Source organism: Spermophilus citellus, assembly GCF_964194105.1.
Source record: "Spermophilus citellus genome assembly, chromosome: 18".
In the NCBI taxonomy this organism is placed as follows: Eukaryota; Metazoa; Chordata; class Mammalia; order Rodentia; family Sciuridae; genus Spermophilus; species Spermophilus citellus.
The window spans coordinates 42,826,456-42,850,014 of NC_138200.1; the positions used below are offsets into that span (position 1 = coordinate 42,826,456).

A 23,559-nucleotide genomic window follows, 5' to 3' on the forward strand; every position below is an offset into this window, starting at 1 on the left:
GCGGGGGCGGGGCCTTTGCGCCCGGCCCGCCCCCGACTATAAAGGGAATAGGGCGGCTTCCCAAGCTCCAGCACGCTTTCCTGCAGCTGCTCCGCCTGCTAGATCTTTGCTGGGACCTCGACTCACTTCCATTCGAAATGGACCCCAACTGCTCCTGCGCAACTGGTAAGGCTCCCCGGCTTTCAGGGACTTCGGAATTGCATTTCTCAGCCTGGCCCCTTTGGTTGGGGGAGGGCACACCCTTAGTTCCGAGTGAAGTAGACTCTTTACTTTCCACTCCTTTCTCTGCCTAAGTGTCATCAACATCCTTTTGGATCCCCACCACCACCACCACCACCACGCAACAGCTGACCTCCCATTTCAGAGTAACCACAGGGAGGTTCAAAGCCGCCCTGCTCCATTATCACCTTCCTGAGCTAGGTCTGGAACCAGGGGCGCTCCTTCCCTGGGGAGAAAACACCAGGGGGTGCCTGGTGCTTCCCAGCAGCAGTGTGGAGAAGATGGAATGACACTTCAGCGGTTCTCTGTGGGACAGGAGCTGCCAGGGCTGGATCATCGTGGCCACGGGTGCAGGATGTCAGTGACATCCCTCTGCTGGGTCTCCAGCATCACACTCATAACTCCCTGCCTGTCTTTAATCCTTTACAGGTGACTCCTGCACCTGTGCCGGCTCTTGCACATGCAAAGAGTGCAAATGCACCTCCTGCAAGAAGAGTGAGTTTGGGGACTTCCTTGGGAAGCTGGGCTGGCTGAGGCTGGGAGGGAACCCAGAGCTGGCTCCTGTGTAAGCCTCTGGGGAACAGGTCTTCCTTTGCCTCCAGAGATCATTCCACTTCCTCTCCAGACTGAGCTCAGATGAGCCAGAGCAGCCTTTTCTATAGGGATACAAACCCCAAAGTTGTTTCTTATTGTCCCAGAATGGAGCTGAGCTCTTATAATAACGTGGGCTGGGGAGGAGCTGCTGTGCGCTGAGTCTGTTCTGACCTCTCACTCTTCGCATTTTTCCCCAGGCTGCTGCTCCTGCTGCCCTGTGGGCTGTGCCAAGTGTGCCCAGGGGTGTGTCTGCAAAGGAGCATCAGACAAGTGCAGCTGCTGCGCCTGAGGTGGAGTGAACCCTGCTCCCATGTGTACATAGGGCCCTGTGGGCAAACCTGGATTTCCTATCCTTGTATCCAGACCTGTTTGAATCATCCCTTTTTCTACAAAGCATGTGAATGATAATAAAATGTGTTTACTTGATTTTTGACTCTGGTTTTCTTTGTGTGCTATGACTATAAGGAACTGAGGCAGGGGAGTGAATTCTAACTGCAGAGCCTTGGAATTATTAGCCTGTAAATACTGTGTTCCTGCAAACAGAGTGATGCTACTGAGCTTCATAGAAAAGTTTTGGGCCAAATCCATTTGAGGAGTCCGTGTGGGCGATTGTGAGGGGGATACTCCATTCTCATGTGAAGTGTTGAAGGCATGGAAACTTCTTGATTTTTTTTTTAATTATCTGATTTCCTGGACTAACTTCCCTTCCTCATTGGATTTTTAGGCTTGAAAGTGACTTTAGGGGGGTGAGGCTATAGCTCAGTGGTAGAGTGCTTGCCTCACCAGTGTGAGGCGCTGTGTTCGATCCTCAGCACCACATAAAAATAAATAATAAATAGTGATTTTTTTTAAAAAAAGAAAGTGACTTTAGGGTATGAACTCCAACTTCCCAGTTCTTTTGTCCTCAGGGGTACTCAAAACCCCATTGTGAAGAAACAATTTTTATTTTATTTTCTCTAGAAAATAATTTTTTTCTTTTTCTCTAGAAAATTAATTCTAGAGAAAATTAAATCCAAGAACAAAATTCACAAACCCATTTTTTAGATTCAACAGGAAAATTTCAATAAATGCATGAAGGGGGGGGGGAAACTAACAATCTACACACTTTGCACATATGTTCATTGGCAATATGCATTGCAGACTGGAAACAGTGTGCAGACTCCCCAGTGTGTGGCCTCCTGTGACCTAGCTGCACTGGTCAAGATATTTTTACTAGGAACCCTCAATCTTACTTCACCCAGATCTACTGACAGGGCACTTACTGATTCCTCAGCATACCCTGTTTTCTTGGGTCCTGGGGATTGAACCCAGGGTTGCTTAACTACTGAGCCACATCCCCAGCCCTCTTTAATATTTTATTTAGACACAGGGTCTTGCTGAGTTGCTTAGGGCCTCTCTAAAATGCTGAGGGTGGCTTTGAACTGGTGATCCTCCTACCTCAGCCTCCCGGCTACCCTGTTTTCATTTGGCAGTGAGTCTTTGGATGTCCCTACCAAATTCAGGATGAATTTGCTCCTCTTTCTTTTTTTTTTTTCTGGTACCGGGGATCATTCATCCCCGGGATGCTACGTTGTTCTCAGGAATCATCTATGCACTGAGCTAAAGTAGTCCTCAGACTCTCCCTCTCTTTTCTTTTGGAGTTAGGGTCCTGATAAGTTGCTTATGGACTCACTAAATTGCTGAGACTGGCTTTTAATTTGCCATCCTCCTGCCTCAACCTCCTGAGCCTCGGGGATTACAGGTGTGTACCACTGTGCTAGGCTTGCTCCTCTTTCAATCCCAGCCTTCAGCTTTGTGTCTAGGGACCTGGAGGGAACAGCTTAGCATTTTTCTAGCAATATAACATATGTGAGCTCCTGATGAACTACTTCGTGTCTCTGTATGCAGGGGTGAAACTGGAGTCTACCTGCTGAGGGTGTGGTGGTGTTCTCTAGGAAGGACTGAGGTCCTGTTCATAGGAACCAGTGAGACAATGAACCGGAAGGTTTGTCAAGATTGTCCTGTCTTTCATAGTAGTAGACCACCTGCCCAAGGTCCCATAAGTTCAGCAGTAAAGATGTGAATGAATTAGCGATATAGCTGTCCTTACGCCTTGGACACAGCTGGCACAACAGGATGTCACTGGATGCCCCACTCTGCCTCTCAGTTTTGAGCTGGAAGGGCCCTCAGGTGGCAAGTCCAATTGTGCCTCTGATTTGAGAGAAGGTACACGAAGGGTAGAGAGGTCTCAGATCTCTGCAGGGGCATCTGACTGCCAGCTCAGTGGTCTTCCAGTGGTGCCTCAGTATAGATTTGAGTGTTCCAGACTTCCACAGGATAGGGTGACCTAGGGTGACCTAGGGTGAAGGGCAAGGCAGGATGTTGCAGTCAGCCTGGCTGAGTGCAAATCTCACCAGTGTCCCTTCATGATGCAGCCTCTCTGGGCTCGGTCTCCTCTACTGTATAATGGGCATAATAGACTTGGGCTTGTGTGAGCAAAGGAGTGGATACATGCAAAGAACTTAGAATGGTGCCAGGCACACGATGAGGGTGGTAGGGTATTAGGCAGTCTTTCATCATCTTTAAGCCAGCCTGGTGTTGCCCTGTGTCCTCTGTTATTCTCATCAACCACTTATGCATGTGTCTCTGACCCAGTCCTTCAGTCTTCCCTGCTGTGACAAAGGACTGCAGTGGGGACCGGGACAGACAGTTCAAGGTAGGCAAAGGTGACACGTGTAGTTTATGCGCACAACTCCCCGACTGCTCTCCCGGTCTTAGAGATGCGGAAATGTAGGCACGAGGTTGGCACTGCATACACACTCCTCTGGGAAGGCTAAGATGACTCCGTGGTTCAGGGCTGCGGGTGGGGGACGGCCACTACCGGTTTCCTGGAACGATCGGGGGTGAAGGTGACCAGCAAACTTGAGGGAACTGGTAAGGGGCAGCGGAGCAGCAGGGACATCGCGCGGGGCCGCACCCAGCCTTCCAAGGGGGTCAAAGGGACAGCTTCCGCCGTGCGCACCCCTGAGCCTGGCGGGGGCGGGGAAGGGGCGGGGATTGTGCGCCCGGCCCTCGAAGTGCGCTCAGCTCGGAGGCGGCGGGCGGCACCGACTCACCCGCGCGCTTGCAAAGGCTGGGCGGGCCCGTGCGCCCGGCCCCCTGCGCCCGGCCCCCTGCGCCCGGCCCCCTGCGCCCGGCCCCCTGCGCCCGGCCCCCTGCGCCCGGCCCCCTGCGCCCGGCCCCCTGCGCCCGGCCCCCTGCGCCTGCTATAAAAGGAGCAAGCGGGGTTTGGGGTCCTGCAGCTCTTCTTCGTTTGCACCTGTTGCTTCGGGTCGCCAGCTTCAGTCGGACTCGAGATGGATCCCAACTGCTCCTGCGCCACTGGTAAGGGTCCCTGACTTGATTCTGAACTACAGGATAAAGTGTCCCTAGGTTTTAGGAAGTCACTTTTTTGGGGGAAGGGGGGATACCGGGGATGAAACTCAAGGGCCCTCAACCACTGAGCCACATCCCCAGCCCTGTTTTGTATTATATTTAGAAATAGGGTCTCACTGAGTAGTTTAGCGTCTTGTTGTTGCTGAGGCTGGCTTTGAACTCGCGATCCTCCTGCCTCAGCCTCCAGAGCCGCCGGGATTACGGGGCGCCACCGTGCCTGGCAGGGTCATATTTTGAGTTCTGAGCTAAATGGATTCTTCATTTGCTCTCTATGTTCCTTTTTCAATGAGCTCCTGACAATACTTCTATCTTCCCCGTGCCTGCACGTGGGAAGGAGTTCAGAGCACTGAGACTCAATGCTGTCCTCCTGATGTCACTCAACTGGTCAGGGTGGCTTCTGGCTCCAGGCCTTGAAGTAGTTAGGGTGATTGAAGGCAGAGGAGGTTGCTTCTTTGGAACTCAGGAGATAATAAGGTCTTGGCCTCCAGTCCTAGTTATCCTGGGCTGGAGTCTGGGACCTTCTTTGTGAGGTAAAAGCAGGAGGTAGCACTTCCCCTTCCTGGAAGGGAAGGGAAGAAAGACCCTGCTTCTCTGCCTCCCGCTTGAGCTGGAAAGGAGCTGTTGGGACTGGCCCTGCTGGATGGAGAAGCATCTCTGGAGGTTAATGGCAAGCACTGCTGCATCTCCTGGCTCACTGCCTCTCTCCTTCCAGGTGACTCCTGCACGTGTTCCGGCTCCTGCAAATGCAAAGAGTGCAGGTGCACCTCCTGCAAGAAGAGTGAGTGGGGGCCCTTCCTTGGGAAGCTGGGCTGCCTGAGTCAGAGGAGCCACTCAGAGCTCAGCAGGCAGGAGGGGGCCAATGAGCGTCTTCATCCCGGTCCCTCAGCACCTGATTCAGAAACAGAGGGCTAAAAGAGCCATAGAGAAGGGAGAGTCCCCACCTCTCATTACAGAACTGTGATCCTGAGGCCTAGAGAGGTCACCTACTTGTGTCAGGGTCTGAGTCAGATCCTGAACGTAGGTCTTGCTTCTTGAAGCAGCTTTCTCCATATACCCAGGTCCTGATGTACTGAGCGCACAGGATCTTGGGGTTTCTGACCTGCTGGGTCAGGGTTTTCCTGTAGTTATCCCAGTGCTTCCCTGGCCCTCGCCAGAGCTGCTTTGGCAGGGGTTTGCCCTGTCTTGAGTGTTCTCATTTCATTGTAGAGTTTGGGAGACTTGGCCTTCCTTTACCCCCAGAGACCCATGCCCTGCCTTTCCAGGCTCTCTGTCATGTGGTCCTGAACTAAGGGTCTTGTGGGCTGGGGGCAGAGCTGGAGCCGGGCTTACCGTGGGGCTAAGTCTGCTCTGACCTCTCATTCTCCCCTTTGCTCCCCAGGCTGCTGCTCCTGCTGCCCCGTGGGCTGTGCCAAGTGTGCCCAGGGATGCGTCTGCAAAGGGGCAGTGGACAAGTGCAGCTGCTGTGCCTGAGGTGGGGAGAGTCTCGTGTCCACTTGTGCATAGAGTGACCTGTGAAAACCTGGATTTTTTTTGTTTGTTTTTTACACTTCTCACCCATTTACATAAAATATCTCATTTCATTTAAATGCATATGGAATTTGACAATAAATTATTTTGACTTCATCTGCCTCATGGTGTGTGGGGATATGGAAGTTGGTTCTCATTGGGCTGTAGGAGATTGCACTTTAAAGGAGGCAGGAGGGAGGAATAGCAGGGACGGGTCCAAGTGCATGCACACTATTTTTTTTTCCCTCCTAGTACCAAGGATGAAACCCATGGATGCTCTACCACTGAGCTACATGCTCATCTCCAGCCCTTTTTATTTTATTTTATTTTTTTGAGTCAGGATCTCATTGAGTCATCCAGACTGGTATTACAACCTATGGTCCTCCTGCCTCAGCCTCCAATTCACTAGGATTATAGGCATGTACCGCTGGCCCAGCTCATGCGATCTATTTTGGACTTGGCTCTCCTCTGAGCTATGGAAGAGGATTTCCCCTACAATATTCTAGAAATAGTCAGTTGGTGGTTGCTCCCCTTTTTGCCTATATCTGTCACAAACTAAACTCAATAGCCACTTATGGGGCACCTACTGCATACACAGGCATGCCGCTCTCTATGAGAGGAACATGGTGCTTAGACTGCTGCAGAGACAGGTAATGATGGAAGAGGAAGTCTTGCAAAAAAAACAAAAACAAAAACAACAACAACAAAAAAAAACAATGGCTGTGCCTAGAAGTGCACGCAGCCTCTTGTACAGACACCAGGGGTCTCTCTTCTTGCCAGAGAGCATGGCTTGGGCAAAGGCCTAAGAGTAGGGAAGGGCTTGGTGTCTCCAGGAAACAAGTCCAGTCTGTGGTAGTGTGTCACGCCCCTTTGGAGAAGGGGAAACAGTATGTGCCTTACTCATCTGAACAACACCCTGCCCCCTGCCTCTCGGTTTACTGTGCTCACCTCAGCGTCCCACTCTCCACCCCCTGCTCCCCTTCTGATTTCTTAGTTCTAAGATGGAACTTGTAATAAAAGGGCCCAAGGTTGCAACTCACTGAAATGGTTATATGGAATCATCTGGTGAAATAGAATGACCTCAGTCATTTCCTCTCCAACCTCAAGCCCAGGAAATCTCTCTCCCCCAGTTGGTATTGGAAGCAACTCCCCAGTACCTGGCTGCCTGCACTACTGGCTGGGAACCAGGCCTCACTAGGCAGGGAGCAGGTGTCCCCATAGAGACCAAACCTGGCTCAGAGGGCAGGTGGAGCCTCCTTGGCTGCTCACCACGGAGGCAGGGAGGGAAAGGCCTAGTGTCTGAGCCACCGTGAACCTCGTGGGGCATGGCAGGGTTGTGATGTGTTTATTTCAGACTCGGTCTGAAAGCCCTGGTGCCAAGTCACACGTGTACCCAGCCGTTGTTCTTTCATAACTGTTTTGGGGAATTAGTTTCCAAACCTTTCCATGGCCCGGTGCACAGTGTTTTCACTGGGCCTGACAAACAGGATCATTCCACTGCAGCTCTTTGTTTTCTAATTTAAATGGCATCCCTGAGCCACCCCTGACCCCTGGCCGGAAGCTGTGTTCCCCTAGGGATGGGTGGAGCATGACCATTGTGGGTGTCTGTTGGAGAGATCAATTTATAAAAGGAAAAGAAAAGATGTGGCTGTTACTGGAATGCCTTGTTTAATTTCAGAAGTTTCAGTGCCAAGGGCAGCACTGTGCTCAGTCTGGTAGAGCAGGGAAGAGCCAGCCTGCCTGGCTAGAACCACAGCTCCACTACTCAGGCAAGTAGTGTGCCCGGCTGTGCCTCAAGTTTCTCATCTGTAAAGTGGGGACAATATAAAAGCCTACCCCATAGGGTCGTTGTGAGTTTGACTGTTTCTAGAATAGTCCCTGGCATGCATCAGGGGTTCCGTAAGTGCTGCTTCCCTCCTGGTCGGGCATGGTCTCTTGTGACCAGTAGGTGATCCATAAGTGCTTTCTATTCAATCCAGTGAACACCTATTGGACTCCTTCTGTATGTTAATTATTGTATTGGGCACAGAGAGTGAAGATAATATATAAATATGATCTAATCCCCTTGCTGGAGATCTTATTTAAGTACTGTTGTCCCAGAACAACACTGTCCTAGCGTGTGACGACTGGCCACAGGTGCTCTGAGACTGAGAAAAGAGCCAGGATTATACAAAGAGCAACAAATTGGGGAACTTAGTGACAGAAGCATGCTCCTGAGTGGCAGTTGGATCCCTGCAATTTAATCAGAAAGAGGGGCATATCCAGAGAGGACCAAAGTGACTTCATCCTGGCTGGAACGTATCTGGTTTATCTTAAAATGATATTCAAGAGTCAGGTAGGTCCCAGCAGCCAGGGGCTGGTTGTGAAGCCTCCCATCCACATGTCTTTAGTGGGTTTATCTATTTTTGGTTTGCTGGGAACTGTGTAGGGAAAAAGGACTAGGATTAGTCTGGGGGCAATCAAGGTATTTCCCACGTTATATGGCTATAGTCGTGTCAAGCTGTGTCCACACCCTGTTGAATTCAGGGAGAGATTCTCTACCACTACAAGAGGCAGCTGCTGACCTGGGGTGACAGGCCACACAGTCTGCACATTTCTACCTTCAAAAGGAAGGATCCATTGCACACTGACTCTAAGACAGGCCGAGGTGGCAAACTAAGGCACAGGCATAAAAACTTTGGGAGCAGGGTGAGATTCACCCCTCCTGGTCAGAAGGCCAGGTGGAAACCCCACTCCCTCACTCTTTACTTGGCCACATCATGCAGAGAACACCGTGGGTGGGTTGAAGGAGCAGGAAGCTAACTCTTCCCCATGGGCTGGCACAAGGCTCTGCCTACTGCAGATGACCAGTATCAGATGAAGGCCAACCAAACCAATCAGATTCTTCTGAGAAGTATAAACTCAGGGTTCAGGGAGTGGGATGAGGGAAAAAGGGCACCTCAGCTCAGGTGTGACTAGAGCAACATCAAGAGAGCAGTAAAGAGCCCGACCTAAAAGGCAGCCATGAGGACCATCAGGAGAAATTTCTTGTCTTTCTCCCAGAGCTGCTATATTTCTGTCTTCAAGGATGCAGAGAGGCTGAGCTTCTGCTGAGAGGGTTCCCAATGACGCCTCACCTCCCTTTGAACCCTGTATCTGTCACAATTCCTTGGATGCGGGCAACAGAAATGGATCCAGCTAAACCAGGCAAAACAAATTCACTGGAAGGATATTGGGGGTTCACGGAATTGACGGGTGGAATGGAAAACCAGGCTCAGAAAATGGACAGGAGCTGTGGGCGGTCAGACAGCAGGTTGTAACCCATGCACAGTCTGAGTGGCTATAGCAGTTGGCAGAGCTGTCATTGCAGCTGCTGCTGTCCCCAAATACCCACGCCATTGCCACTGATCCCCACTACAGTGAACGAAACCTAAACTGTCCATTGAGTTTTTCACCCTTTACCTGAAATCCAAAGTCCCGGGAGGGCCAGCAGGGTGGCAATGGTGGCTAAGAATAACTGGCCGCCTTCATTCCTCTGAGACTCCCCCTGAGCTTCTTCCTACACCAGTAAGAATCCTTAGCAGGAAATCAGAAAGTGATCAGCGGAAAGTTTAATCAAGAGACAAAGGAGTAGGCGGTCTCGGGAGAAATGACCCAGAGCTGTGTCCCATGCTGCCACGGTGGGGAGCAGTTACCAAGCCCAGGCCTAGCAGCACTGGGATCCAGAGAGTCGCTGCAGGAGAGGTGTCCCAAGGTGAGCTGTGACCTTGCCACTCACCCTGGCTGGTGGAACCCCCGGTGGACCTTCTGTGAAGTCCTCCCTCTCCCATTCCTGCCAGTGTGCTCCTGGAGAACGCAGCCAGACGCTGTCCCTCGGGGTCCCTCCCAGAATCAAACTTATCTGAGTATGAAGTGGGGAGCGGGAGGGTGGGGAAGACGGTGGGAGCCTTGTGTTGCTGGGGGCAGGGACAGGAGGGCCATCGAGGCCTGCCTACAGCTGTGACCCAGCAGGTCTCAGGGGGAATGGCGGGTGGGGGAGATCTTGGATCACACCCTAGGTCCCTGTGGCCACCTATGGCATCACAAAACCTGCTGAGCCTCCCTTTCAGGGTGATCCCTGGGGCTGCTGTGGCTGACTGAAGACCCACACCCACCTCCTTCCTGGGCAAAACTGTGAAGTCCGCAAGTTTCCCTGGGGTCCCCTCACACCTCACTGTCCCAACCCAGCTCCCTCCCGGCCCCTCTCTCCTCTCAGTGGCCTGCCTTCATCCCTCCAGCAGGCGAGGCTGCTGTCCTCCACTTACCTATTCAGCAGGGAGTGGGGAGGCCCCAGGTCTTCAGTAAAGGCCCCTGCTGTCTCAGGGGGTCAGAGAGCCCTGCTCTGAGCCTCTGCCTCTGCCTGCACAGACCTGGTGACCCTTGGGTCCTCGCAGGAGGAGACCAAGGCGAGGCCAGGAGGCCGGGCTGTCACCAAATCCTGGCAACTCAAAGGTCTCCAGGGACTAGCCCACAGGGAACTCCAGAGGTTGCCTCAGGATGCTGGAGGAGGGATCTGAGCCCTCCCCAGCCACCCGGGGCCTGCCGTAGGCTTCATTCCCTTCCTGGGGGGTGGGGGCTCACACCCCAAGCCCGAGCAAGGCTAAACCAGGACCTGCACCACAGAAGTAGGTGTAGGAGGTCAGGGATCCCGTGTCACCCAGCCTGGGAGAGTTTGCCAGCCTAAGTGACCCTTCGGGGAGGGAGACCCATGCTTCATCTTGAGATGCCACTCTCTGCAGGTGGATCCAGACTTGCGATGGGCATCTACCAAGTCAGGCGTCCATCCCGCTGCTTCCTTCCCAGAAGTCCCTCAGCCTCGTTGTGTGCACCCTTGGTGTGACAGACAGGGAGCCAGGAGTCTGGCTCCAGCTACCAAGACTGGAGGGCCACACCCTTTCTCCATGGAGCCTGTGCCAATTAGATGTTCACTTTGGGAACTCTGAGATATGGAGAAGAACAAGACTAAAAAGACATTTGTTACCGGCAAATGTTCAAACCAGATGCTTTGGGCCCCAAGATCAGGCCTGTGGCCCCCACATCCAAACCCTGACCTCTTTCCTTCCAAGGTTGGTCCCACTGCCTCCCACCATTTGCCCTTCCAAAAAATGACCCTTAGCTTAATTTTATGGCTTGCCACTAAGGAGTCAGGACACTGTTCGAGGATGGTCAAGTGAGGAGCTTCCCCCACAGCATCACACGACCGTGCAGTGTGGTCGGGACTGTTCTCACCAGAACCCCAGGGCCGGAGACTTGCCGCAGAACAGGGCAGGGGACCGGGAGTCACCTATCCAGGCCGCCCTTCTTGCCTGGGCCTGTGAACCACACCCACGTTGAGGTTCTCTTTGGACAGGGACAGGCAGGTACTTCCTGCCCTTGGGGCCTGCTACATCTGGCCTGGGCAAACTTTCTTTCTTGGCAGTATTTCAAAGTTTGTTCCAGTGAGAAGAGGCTCCTTGGAGGCCTGTCACATGAGGGCTGGGGCCCTGGTACAACTTAAAAAACAAGACAAAATTCCCAAGGCAAATTTCCCTAGAGAGAAAAAAACGCAAAGAGGACATGTATGCAGGGTCCCTGTTGTTTCTGATTCCCCTTACCACACACCCACTCAGTGTGGGCCCATGACGTCTCCCAGAGCAGGGGACAGAACAAGAAGAGACTTAGGAATAGAGAGATTCCTATCTGATCTCTTCCCAGATAATAGGGAGCCATAGAAGGTTAAGGAGTAAAGATGAATGTGGCTGGGGCTATTCTTTTGTTCATTCCCGGCTACTTCTGACAAGGACTGGATAATAATGTAAATAAGACAGTTCTTGTCCTGCTGGGACATCAATCTGGGAAATGAACAAAACAGTTCAACATAGGGTGAAAGACAGTGGGGTGGGACCAGGCCGACTCCCACCACTTCTTACTTACCATCCCCACCACCCACTGCCACCCGGTCCTAGGCGCCCTCTGCTTCTCCTGGATTTTTATTTTGAAGCAGGATCTCACTAAATTGCCAATTGGGGCTGGGGATGTGGCTCAAGTGGTAGCGCGCTCGCCTGGCATGTGTGCGGCCCGGGTTCGATCCTCAGCACCACATACAAACAAAGATGTTGTGTCTGCCGAAAACTAAAAAATAAATATTAAAAAATTCTCTCTCTCTCTCTCTCTCTCTCAAAAAAAAAAAATTACTAGTGCCTGGGACATACTTTAAAAAAAAATAAATAAATTGCCAATTGGCCTCAAACTTGCTATCCTCAGCCTCCAAGTCAGTCCCAGATACTCTTTCTTTTGAATTAACTAAAGTCTGTGCTTCTTTCAGATTTCCCCTGTTCGCCTCTGAAGCCCCCTGTCTGTTCCAGGGTCCCATCTAAACTATCACAGCACATTCAGTTGTCACGTCTCTTTAAGCTCCTCTCTGCTGTGACAGTTTCAACAGATGACCCTTGTTTTGCTAACCTCCACAGTGTGGGGAACACTGGTCCAGGTGTATTGTAGGAAGCTCTTTTGTCGAAATTAGTCTGATGTTTTTCTCTTTAGTAGACTGGAGTTATAGGTTTGGGAGAGGAAGACACAAAGTCCAGTATCAAGGGTACAGTAATACCCACTGGACTGTTGATTTTGACCTTGATCACCTGGTCCAGGTGGATTTTTTTTTCCTTTTTTGGGGTCCTGGGGATTGAACCCAGCGGCTCTCTACCATTGATTTCTATACCCAGCCCTTTTTACTTTTCATTTTGAGACAGGTTCTTGCTAAGTTGCTGAGGCTGGCCTTGAACTGTCAATTCTCCAATCTCAGCCCCCAGAGTCGCTGGGATTTCAGGCCTGCACCACCACACCTGGCCCAGGTAGTATTTGTTAGGTGTCTCTACTGTGAAGTTACTCTTTTATTTTTCCTCTTTCCATCCTGTACTCTTTGAAGGAAGTCACCAAATACAACTCAGCCTTAAGGAGTAAGGGTGAGGCTCTTGGGGGCAAGTGTCTACATAAATTATTTGGAATTCTATACAGAAGAAGATTTTTTTTCTTTTCTATTTGTAAGTCTGGATTCGTGGATTTTTCTTTTTTTAGTTGTTAATGGATACAGTGTCTTTGCTTTATTTTTATTTATTTTTGTGTGGTGCTAAGGATCAAACCCAGTGCCTTATATGTGCCAGGCAAGCACTCTGTCACTGAGCCACGACCCTAGCCCTGGATTCATGGCTTTTTAAACAATATATATTTAGGAGCTGAGCTGTGGCTCAGCGGTAGCGCACTTGCCTGGCATGTGACACACTGGGTTGGATTCTCACTACCACATATTAATAAATAAAATAAAGGTCTATCAACAAGTAAAACACACACACATATGTTGTAGATGAACACAATACATTTTATTTATTTGTTTATTTATAAATGATGCTGAGGATCAAACCCAGTGCCTCACACCCTCTAGGCAAGCACTCTACCACTGAGCCACAACCTCAGACATCATAGCTATATATTGTATGCTTTGGGTTATAATCTGATACTATTTTCTTTTGTTACTCATATTGTCCTAGCTTTGGCCATAAAGCTGTCTTGCAGCTGGCTCCGGTGTCCCTTTGACACACCCTGTCATCATGGATTACCTTTTTTCTTTTTCTCTCTCTCCTTTTGAGTACAACACTTCTTGACTTTCTGTCCATATCCACTTTTCTTTTTAATTTTTTTATTTGTTATTTTTAGTTATACATGACAGTAGAATGTATTTTGACATATCATACATACATGGAGTGTGACTTCCCATTTTTGTGTTTGTACATGTTGTGGAGTTACCACTGGTCGTGTGTTCATATATGAACACAGGAAAGTTATGTCCGATCATTCTACTGTCTTTCCTGTTCCCATCCCCCTCTCTTTCCTTCATTCCCCTTTGTCTAACCCAGTGAACTTCTATTCCTTCTGCCCTGCCTTATTGTGTGTTATTATGTCTGATCCACATATCAGATAGAATATTCGGCCTTTGGTTTTTTGGGATTGGCTTATTTCACTTAGCACGATAGTCTCCAGTTCCATCCATTTACTGACAAATGCCAAAATTTTATTCTTCTTTATGGTGAGTGATATTCTCAGTATATATACCACATTTTCTTTATTGATTTATCTGTTGAAGGGCACCTAGGTTGGTTCCATAGCTTAACTATTGTGAATTGAGGTGCTACAAACATTGATGTGGCTGTGTCACTGTAGTATGCTGATTTTAGTCCTTTGGGTATATAGGGAGGAGTGGGATAGCTGGGCCAAATAGCTGGGCCATTCTAAGTTTTCTGAGTAATCTCCATACTGCTTTCCAGAGTGGTTTTACCAATTTGCAGATCCACCAACAATGTATGAGGGTACCTTTTGCCCACATCCTCACCAACATTTATTGTTACTTGTACTTTTGATAATTGCCATTCTGATTGGAGTGAGATAAAATTTCAGTGTAGTTTTAATTTGCCTTTTTCTAATTGCTAGAGATGTTGAATATATTTTCATATATTTGTTAACCGATGGTATTTCTTCTGTGAAGTATCTGTTCAGTTCCTTTGCCCGTATATTGATTGCATACCCATTTTTCTATGGGATGTTCATATTCTTTTTATTGCATTTAAGTCCTACATTATATACTCTTGAATTTTATCAAAACGAGTCTTTTGATGAGCCACAGATATTACTTTTAAAGCAGCTCTTACTTTTAAAGATCTTTTAGTGAGCAAAATATCTTACTTTTAAATGTATCAAATTATATTAAATAGTCAGTTCTTGGGCTGGGGTTGAGGCTCAGTGGTAGAGTGCTTGCCTAGCATGTGTGAGGCACTGGGTTAGATCCTCAGCATCACAATAAATAAATAAAATAGAGGTGTTGTGTCCATCTACAACTAAAAAAAAAAAAGAAGGAAAGAAAGAAAAAATAATCAGTTCTTTTTTTTTTTTTAATCTTATTTTTTTTGGTGGGGTTCTTTTTTTTGTCTTTTTTGGAACTGGGGGTCGAACCCAGGGCTTTGCGAATGCAAGGCAGACGCTTTGCCACTGAGCTACATCCCAGCCCCCAATCAGTTCTTTTTTGAATTGTTTTGCTACTCCAAGGCTAAAAGATATTTGAATATCTAAAACTATCGAATATCTATTAATTTACTTTTTGTTACCAGTAATTGAACCCAGGGCCACATCCCTAGCCCTTTTTATTTTTTATTTTGAGACAAGTTCTCTCTAAGTTACTTAGGCCCTCGCTAAATTGCTCAGGCTGGCTTCAAATTTGCAGTCCTTCTGCCTCAGCCTCCCATATGTGTCACCATGCCCAACTTTAAGAGGTTTTTCTTTTCTTTTCTTCTTTGAAGGAGGAAGTTTGTGGGTGGGGGAGATGGAGCAGAGAATATATGTGTCCTGTAAAGCCTAAAATAATTACTATCTGGTCCTTTAAAGAAGATTTTGCAGTTCCTTGGCATATATGATAACAAAATACAGCATATTGGGGTGCAGTGGTACACACCTGCAATCCCAGTGACTCAGGAGGCTGAGGCAGGAGGATCACAAATTCAAAGCTAACCTCAGCAACTTAGTGAGACCCTAAGCAACTCAATGAGACTCTGTCTCAAAAAAAAAAAAATTAAAAAGGGCTGTGGATGTGGCTCAGTGATAAAGCACCCCTGGAGTCAATCCACAGTACAAAAAAAAGTGTATATATATATATAAATTATAATTAAGAACTGATGGGCCCAGTGCGGTGGCACACACCTATAATCCCAGTGGCTTGGGAAGCCAGGAGGATCACGAGTTCAAAACCAGCCTCGGCAATGGCGAGGTGCTAAGCAACTCAGTGAGACCCTGTCTCTAAATAAAATACAAAATAGGGCTGGGGATGTGGATCAATCCCTGGGACCTGCCCTCCACAAAAAAGAACTGATGGGACATGTGTGAAAATAGCACACTGAACTCCTCATTATGGACAAGTAATACATGTTAGTAAAAATTTTTCAAAAACAGATGGGTTTTGAATATTTATTACCCTCATTTGAAATATAAGTTATTCGATTATAAGTTTATGTGATTTTTTAAATGACTCTGTTTAAAACTGGCTTGCAGAATTCCTGAAAATTTAACAACTAACTCTCATAAGCCAATGCTTATTGGCTTCCAAAACCAATGTTCATATTTTCATTTTTTTTTTAAAGAAAATGAATGTCTCTTAATAAAGCTTTTTGATTTTCCCTGTGATAAGTTGGAACATAATTTGTTATATTCCTGGGTACTTGATATTTTCTGATAATACTGTAAGTGGTGTCTACTTTTGCATTTTTGTTTGTTTGTTCCTGGTGTATAGAAATATAGCTATTTTTGTATTTCATTACATTGAAATACAAAAGAATATACAGTTCAATTGTTAGAAATAATAGAAGAGTTTGTTATTTGATAAAATAGTCATTTTATCAAACTCTTCTCTTATTTCTAACAATTGAACTGTATATTCTTTTGTATTTCAATGTAAATGAACACATTACCTGAAAATGATAATATTTTATTTCTCTTAAGTTTTTATGCTTATAACCTGTTTTTTCTTTTTTCATTCGTGGGGCTAAGATTTTTAAAAGAATGTGAAGAGGTGACAAGTGGAAATCTTTGTCTCGTTCTTGACTTTAAAGAAACTGACTCTAGCAGGGATCCTAAGTAGGTTGAAATGTGGATACATTAAATTGAAAGAAAAAAAATCAGTTGCATAATGTAGCTATGGTTACCCAGAATTCTAAGTACCTTTCCTCCCACATCACAGATGTGATTTCCATCTTCAAGCCTTGCACGACCGGAATGTTGAACAGGATAGACTTTGTTTGTTGGGCATCTGCTGCCATCTGGTGGTCATTACTCTTCATCGCAACTTGGGGAAAATCCCAGTTCAGAGTCAAAAGGTTAAGATAAAGCCAAGCCTTGGCAAAAGCAAGGCGCTAAGCAACTCAGTGAGACTCTGTCTCTAAATAAAATACAAAAAAGGGCGGGGACATGGCTCAGTGGTTTCAGTGCCCCCGGTACCAAAGAAAAAAGGTTAAGATACTTTTCTTCAGAGGCTGGAAAGCAGTTCCAAGATTCACAGCTCTGTTGGTGAGAGGTGTGTAGGCTGGACCTCGGGAAGGTAGGCTGGTGTCATGACTGTGTAAACAGAGGTTTATGCACTTTCCTTGGGCCTATCTTTGTTTGAACTTTAAGAAATTTGTAGTTCATCACTCTGCCTCCAACTTCCTACTGCTAAATCTCTTATTTGAAATGCATTTATAATTGGCGATCAAGTGCATTCGAACTTGCTTTGTGAGGACATTTTTGAGAATTCCATAGTGTACTACTTGAAGATGTGGTCGGACACTTTCAGGATGCCTTACATGGGGACATCTTATCTTAAAGTGGGGTTTTCCAAGTTTGTCTGATTATAAGAACCAGAAAAATGGGTTCGATAAGCCTCAGATGGACCCTTCTGGCAGACTTAGGAGCAAGACCGTGGGGGCCTCTGTCTGGGTTTCAGAGCTGTTGCTATGGCGACTGTGTGCTGGTTGACCTTGAGGGTGATGAGTTTTCCTGAGACTCAGTTTCCAGGCTTGTGTCCCCTCCGTATTCATCTGGGCCCAGCTCAAATGTTGCTCAGGGCTCAGTCCCACAGCTGTTATTAAAATGAATACTATTCAATGGTGATAATGACGTTTAGAGAGGCCTGGAGGTAATTCAGGTGAGTGCAGCTAGAACTTTGTTCTGGTTTGAATGCAGCAGCCAGACTCATCAAGTTCATGTCGCCCCTGGGCTCAAACCCATCTGTGGTTTGTCACTTCTCTTGAAGTAGAAGTCAGAGTCCCTATCTTGGTCTTCAAGGGCCAATGACTCCCTGCCACAAGCCACAGTGGCCTCATCCTTTTCAAGATTACCCAAAGTGGGGCTGGGGATGTGGCTCAAGCGGTAGCGCGCTCGCCTGGCATGCATGCGATCCTCAGCACCACATACAAACAAAGATGTTGTGTCCGCCGAAAACTAAAAAATAAATATTAAAAAAATTCTCTCTCACTGTCTCTCTCTCTGTCTCTCACTCTCTCTTAAAAAAAAAAAAAAAAAAAAAGATTACCCAAAGTGGTCTGCCTCAGGGCCTTTGCTCTTGCCATCCCCAGTACCTGGGGTGTTTGTCTGGCTGCCCCTCATTTCCCTCAAATTGGCTCACCTTATGGCCTTGGCTTTAATATTTTCCATCTGCCATCATCTAACCTATATTTTTCTTTGGGGCTTCATCTCCTTCCCTTGACAAAACTCGTGCTTTTTCAGGGCAAGGATTTTTTTTTTAAAATGGGAGAAAAATCTTTCTTATCGCAGATATTAAATGGCACAGTGGAGACTTAAGAAACAAGGCAGGCAGATAGAAAAACTTACAAAGGAAGGATGTCTCTGTGGAAACAAAGACATTATTTGAAGGAACAATTTAAAAGGCATCTAGTTATGGTAAAAGATGCTCTATAATCATGCCTTTAAAACTTCAACCTCTTTGGTATAGCACATGAAACAATATAGCAACCCCATATCTCGCTTTCATAGGCCTGACACAGTGTGGACTATATCTCCCTGGTCACCCTGTTGATTCAGTCGAGGAAGAAGCCAGATAAGCCAAGGACAGTTGTGATGTCACTGCCTTGGGCTCCAGAACAGCCACACAGGAGAACAAGTGCTGGGGAGTGACACTTAGACACTGCTGTGGCTCTAATGGAACAAGAACTTAACCTCCAGTGGTTCTGAGGTCAGGGCCAGATGGGGTGCCCGCAGGCCTGGGGTCAAGAACTGTCTCGACTGCTCCTTGGGCAATCCCTGGGAGCTGATAGCTTGTTTTGTTCTAGCTCAATGCTCAGAACAGTGCCTGGCACACAGTAGGTGCTCAGTAAAAAAAAGGATAAGTTAAAAAGAATCCTGCATTTCCAGTGAAATCTGGGCATGCCGGAGGTGGCAGGGGTGGTTAGGAGATCCCTGGGACACAGGAAGAGCCCCGGGTGGGGAAGGAAGGGTGCTGGGAAGGACCCCTCCTATTCTGGTTTTGGTACTGGGGATTGATCACAGGGGCACTCTACCACTGAGTCACATCCCCAGCTCTTGTTTACTTTTTATTTGAGATTGGGTCTGGATAACTTGCTGAGGCTGGCCTTGTACTTGCGATCCTCCTGCCTCGGCCTCCTGAGTAGCTGGGATTACAGGAGTGTGCTGTAGAGAATGTGGGGGAGTACAGGAAACCTTGGGTGGGGCCTGCAGAAATGAACAGGATACAACAGGGTAGGGGGGATCATATTTGGGGACAATAATGACATTTAGTTTCTTTCTTCTTTCTTCTCCCTTCCTTCCTTCCCCAACCCTGATTGCTAAAGTCTCTTGGTAGAAATTTCGTAAATTATAGAAAAGAACTAAAATCATACCATCTAGAGATAGTCCTTGCTAACATTTTAGTGTGTATTCATGCAGGGTATTTTTGGCATTATTAATTTTTAACTGTGCATAATGCATGAAGATATTCTTCCTGTAAGACATTAAAACATCCCAGAGATATCTCCACTCCTCTTAGGCAGCCAGCCCCTCTCCTGCTCCCACTATCCCAGCTTTTGCCCCTAAGGTGATCAGTTCATTGGGCAACAAACATCCTTCCAGACTGTTCACTGCATATATAGTGATGTAGAAAGCTTTTTTATTAGTTGGAACTATATTTCTTTTAAAAAAACATTTTTTAGTTGTCAATGAACCTTTATTTACTGTATTTACTTATGTATTTATATGTGGGTGCTGAGGATCGAACCCCGTGCCTCATATGTGCTAGGCAAGTGCTCCACCACTGAGCTACAATCCCAGTCCCAAAACTATATTCAAATCCAACTTTGTGCCTGATTTTTTCCCCTCTCATGTAAGTAGTTTTTCTCTCTGCTTGCACATGAACCTGTAGAAAATAGTTTATTTGGCAGATTTTTAAATTCCTTTGAGCTCTGCTGCTTACATGGATGTGCAGCTTGTGTGATAGTGACTTAGGGTAAAGTGACTAAGGGTGCAGGCTCTGGAGATTACTTACAGAGATTGGAACTCTGTGTGACCTGGGCAGGTTATTTAGCCTGTTTGTGTTTCAGTCCTCTCTTTTGTAGAGGGGGGGCTCTCAATCATTATGTCCTACTTCCTCAAAGAGCTGCCCTGAATTCAAAACATGATACAAGTTGACTCTTAAAAACAAACCTGCCTCATGGAGTGATGCAAATGAATGTCAGGTGGCCTGAGTGTGCTCCTATTGACAGGATACTCCCAGGTTGAGTGGGTAAATAGTCAAGACCTAAGGCAGAGGCTGGACAGCAGGATCGACTGCAGCCGGGCTTCCAACCGCAGGACACCCACCAGCCCCAAGGGCTTGGGCAAGTTTCTTAGCATCTCTTTTCTTGATCTATAAAATGGCTTAATGGTAGCACCTATTTTGTAGATGGAGAATTATGTCAATGTGTCTAATGTGGAGTCCATGAACCTATGTGTTAGCCATAAGTTAACTTTTTAAAGGTGGCTAATATCTGCCCGATGTGGTGTCCACACCTGTAATCCCAGCAGCTCCGGAGGCTGAGGCAGGAGGATCCCAAGTTCAAAGCCAGTTTCAGTAAATTAGTGAGATCCTAGGAGACTTAGCAAGACCCTGCCTCAAAGTAAGAAATAAAAACGGCTGATGATGTGGTTCAGTGGTTAAGCACCAAAAATAAAAATAAAAAGCTAATATCTCAAAGAATTAATATAATACAGTCTTTTTAAAAAGCTGTATATGAACACAATCCCTCTTTTGTTCTTATGTGGTGCTAAGAATCGAACCCAGTGCCTCACAAGGGCTAGGCAAGTGCTCTACCACTGAGCTACAACTCCAGTCCTTAATATAATACAGTCTTGAGAACTTTTTCTGCTAATCGACATTAAGGCTGTTTACTCAATTCCTTCACTTCTGCCTAGAAGTGAAGCTGCTGGGATGGTAGGAATATGCATTTCAACTTCTCAGTATTTAAGGTACAGACTTGTCACGTTGTGTATTTGGGTGAGTAGTTTTAGCCAATTTTTTCACTTGACTACTTAGTGTAATTTCTGAATATACTAAATAGTGTACAGAATTTTCTTCATCTATATATAATAGGTATTCATATATATTTGTGAGACAGTCTCCTTGTGTTATCTAGGTTGGCCCGAACTGCTGGATTCAAGCGATCCTCCTGCCTCAGTCTTACTCCTGAGTATCTGGAACTATAAGCACAGGCCACCATGCCTGGCTAGTTGATCTGTCTTTTAATGAACATCTTATTATGCAAAATTTCAAACATATACAAAAGCAGAGAGACTATTCTAAGGAGCCCCCGTTGTTCCGCACCTGCCTTAACAAATCTTTTTTTTTTTTTTTAAAGAGAGAGTGAGAGAGGAGAGTGAGAGAGAGAGAGAGAATTTTTAATATTTATTTTTTAGTTCTCGGCGGACACAACATCTTTGTTGGTATGTGGTGCTGAGGATCGAACCCGGGCCGCACGCATGCTGGGCCAGCGCGCTACCGCTTGAGCCACATCCCCAGCCCTGCCTTAACAAATCTTAACATCTGTCACACGTGTGTGGCATAATCAGTGATGCACTAATGCACATCATAAGCATGTGCGGAATTAAGCCTATTTCTTATTGTCAGAAAATATGTGAATATTTTGTCACTACAGCCACAGGATTCCAGTGTCCTGCCTTTAGTAACAGGATAGGAGGTTTCCGCCATTCTGCTTGAGGGTTTGCCCTCCTCCACACTTAGCCTGTCACTCCCTCAGCCACCTCCATGTGGTAGGAAGTGGTCTTAGCTCTGGGATTCTCCGATGCAGAGCCAGAGACAGGTGCCTGTGATCTATGGAAGGAAGGAGACCAGAATGCAGAAGGGCCAAAGGAACAAAGTGCAGGAAGGAGCAAGTGCCTGCAGTCCCAGAGGCTGAGACAGGAGGAATACAAGTTCCAAGTCAGCCTGGGAAATTGGTGTGACCCTGCCTGAAAATAAAATAAAAAGGGCCAGGGGCACAGCTTAGTGGTAGAACACCCCTGGGGGTTCCATCCCCAGTGCAGAAAAAAACCCCACCTAAATAAATAAGTAAATAAAGGAACCCCCAGCTGCACCCTGATCTCCCAGGTCTCTGGAACCAAACGCAGGCCTTGGGATTGTTTCTCTGTGAGACAAGGGACTTTGGTCCCATCTGTCAGTCACTGTCTGGTATGCTAGGAGGAACAGAGTCCCAGGGTCAGGTGACAACCGCAGCCCTCTCAGCCGCTGAGGGACCGTGACAGCCTGGGGAAGGATCAGGGAGACCCACATGCCCACATCCCGCCTGGTGAGATCCTCACTGACACCCACGTCTGAGGGAGGTTTCGAGAGAAGCATCTGTGAGGTGAAGGAAGAGCCTCAGAGCTCTTGGATTACACTGGAAGATCTGGGGCCGCGAGGCAGGAGGCAGGAAATGAATCTCTTTTCTTTTCATATCTTGCTGCAAAGCCCCCAAACGCCTAAGCTCAGGCTGCAGCTAGATGTGAAATGAGATGAGGGATGGGCCATATGATAGCCCAAATGGAATTTTAAAAACGAAACACACACACACACACACACACACACACACACACACGCACAGTTATTAGAAAGACAGCAGGATACAAAAGGGGAGATGGAGGAGAGATACTCATAAGCTTTGGCAGATGAATGAGTCTTTGGAAAAAGCTCAGGAATTTCTGAGGAGGCCCTAGTTAGTTTGGGCAGATGCTGTTGGTCAGTGGGGACCGAGTATGCAGGAGGAAGCCTCTGGAAGGTCAAGTTCAATGCTCTAGGGAAGGTGGATTCTTACAGGGTGAAATCTCCTCACCCTCGGAAGGCCCAGGCCTGACCTTCTGAAGATCACTGATTGCTGCCTGTCCTGCTGCAAAACACCCAGAAGAAGTAAGAGGAGAGCGGACATCGAGGTCCACACCCTGGACAGCACTGCCCCCAGACAGGTTTGATTTGACTAGAATGTTGGTTGTGAGAATCTAGATCTTTAAAAATCTGGGTTTCCAGGAGCATTCAGTCAGCTTCCCTGTATGGCCCCCATGGGACCATCTCAGAAATGGCTGCCCCAGGGGTCCTGGCCCAGTCCCCACCATTCCCTAGTGCATCACATCTGCCACTTCACTCATTTACAATTCCCTGGCAGCGCGGCTTGGAGAAGTCCTACCTCAATCGTGTTTCTCTCTCTCTCTCTCTCTCTCTCTCTCTCTCTCTCTCTCTCTCTCTCTCTCCATCTCAGTTATCTTTTAAGCACTATTCTCTACTTACAGCCTCAACAATTTGTCTAACAGAGAAGTTGAGGATGCAGGGTGGGTGAGTGTGAGAGGAGACCAGCAGGGCAAGGATGTAAGCCCCAGAACTTGGCTGGCTGGCTCAAATCCTGGCTCCTACGGCCTGTGTGAGCTGGGCAAGTTGCACTCGTCCTTACTATGGGGATATCCAAATGAATGAAGACATGCAAAACTGAGTGTTTGTGAGGAGCTCAGTAAATGTTGGCTATTCCTGTGGTCGCTAGCCCTGGACACCAGTGTCATAGGCTGTCTGCTGCACAGGGGCCCTCCTAGGGCTGTACTGTCATTGGCCATCAGCTACAGCTGCTCTTATTAACCACAGGAAGGCTCTCCCAGCCAGGTATAGAGACGGGTACAGAGGCAAAACCTGGGCTGCAGCATTTGCCTGACTTGAGTTCAAAACCTGCTTTGTTCTTTAGCTACGTGACCTTGAGCAACTTCCTCAACTGAGTCCCCATTCCTCCTCTGAAA

At 47.5% G+C, this 23,559-nt stretch overlaps 2 protein-coding genes across 2 annotated transcripts; both read left to right on the forward strand.

Annotated features, from left to right (window-relative positions):
• Nucleotides 1-15: 15 nt before the first annotated feature.
• Nucleotides 16-1,239, forward strand: LOC308638239 (metallothionein-2). The gene is made up of 3 exons (XM_081275492.1): nt 16-165; nt 649-714; nt 1,011-1,239. The coding sequence occupies exons 1-3, from the start codon at nt 138-140 to the stop codon at nt 1,100-1,102; spliced, it is 186 nt and encodes a 61-aa protein (XP_081131618.1). The 5' UTR covers nt 16-137; the 3' UTR covers nt 1,103-1,239.
• Nucleotides 1,240-3,996: 2,757 nt separating this feature from the next.
• Nucleotides 3,997-5,855, forward strand: LOC308638314 (metallothionein-2-like). Its single transcript, XM_081275654.1, has 3 exons — nt 3,997-4,176; nt 4,940-5,005; nt 5,606-5,855. The coding sequence occupies exons 1-3, from the start codon at nt 4,149-4,151 to the stop codon at nt 5,695-5,697; spliced, it is 186 nt and encodes a 61-aa protein (XP_081131780.1). The 5' UTR covers nt 3,997-4,148; the 3' UTR covers nt 5,698-5,855.
• The last annotated feature ends 17,704 nt before the right edge of the window (nt 5,856-23,559 follow it).

Coding starts and splice junctions, on each gene's coding strand:
- LOC308638239 (XM_081275492.1), top strand. CDS start 138: ATGGACCCCAACTGCTCCTGCGCAACTG. Junction 166..648: donor CAACTGCTCCTGCGCAACTG/GTAAGGCTCCCC, acceptor AATCCTTTACAG/GTGACTCCTGCACCTGTGCC. Junction 715..1,010: donor ATGCACCTCCTGCAAGAAGA/GTGAGTTTGGGG, acceptor ATTTTTCCCCAG/GCTGCTGCTCCTGCTGCCCT.
- LOC308638314 (XM_081275654.1), top strand. CDS start 4,149: ATGGATCCCAACTGCTCCTGCGCCACTG. Junction 4,177..4,939: donor CAACTGCTCCTGCGCCACTG/GTAAGGGTCCCT, acceptor CTCTCCTTCCAG/GTGACTCCTGCACGTGTTCC. Junction 5,006..5,605: donor GTGCACCTCCTGCAAGAAGA/GTGAGTGGGGGC, acceptor TTTGCTCCCCAG/GCTGCTGCTCCTGCTGCCCC.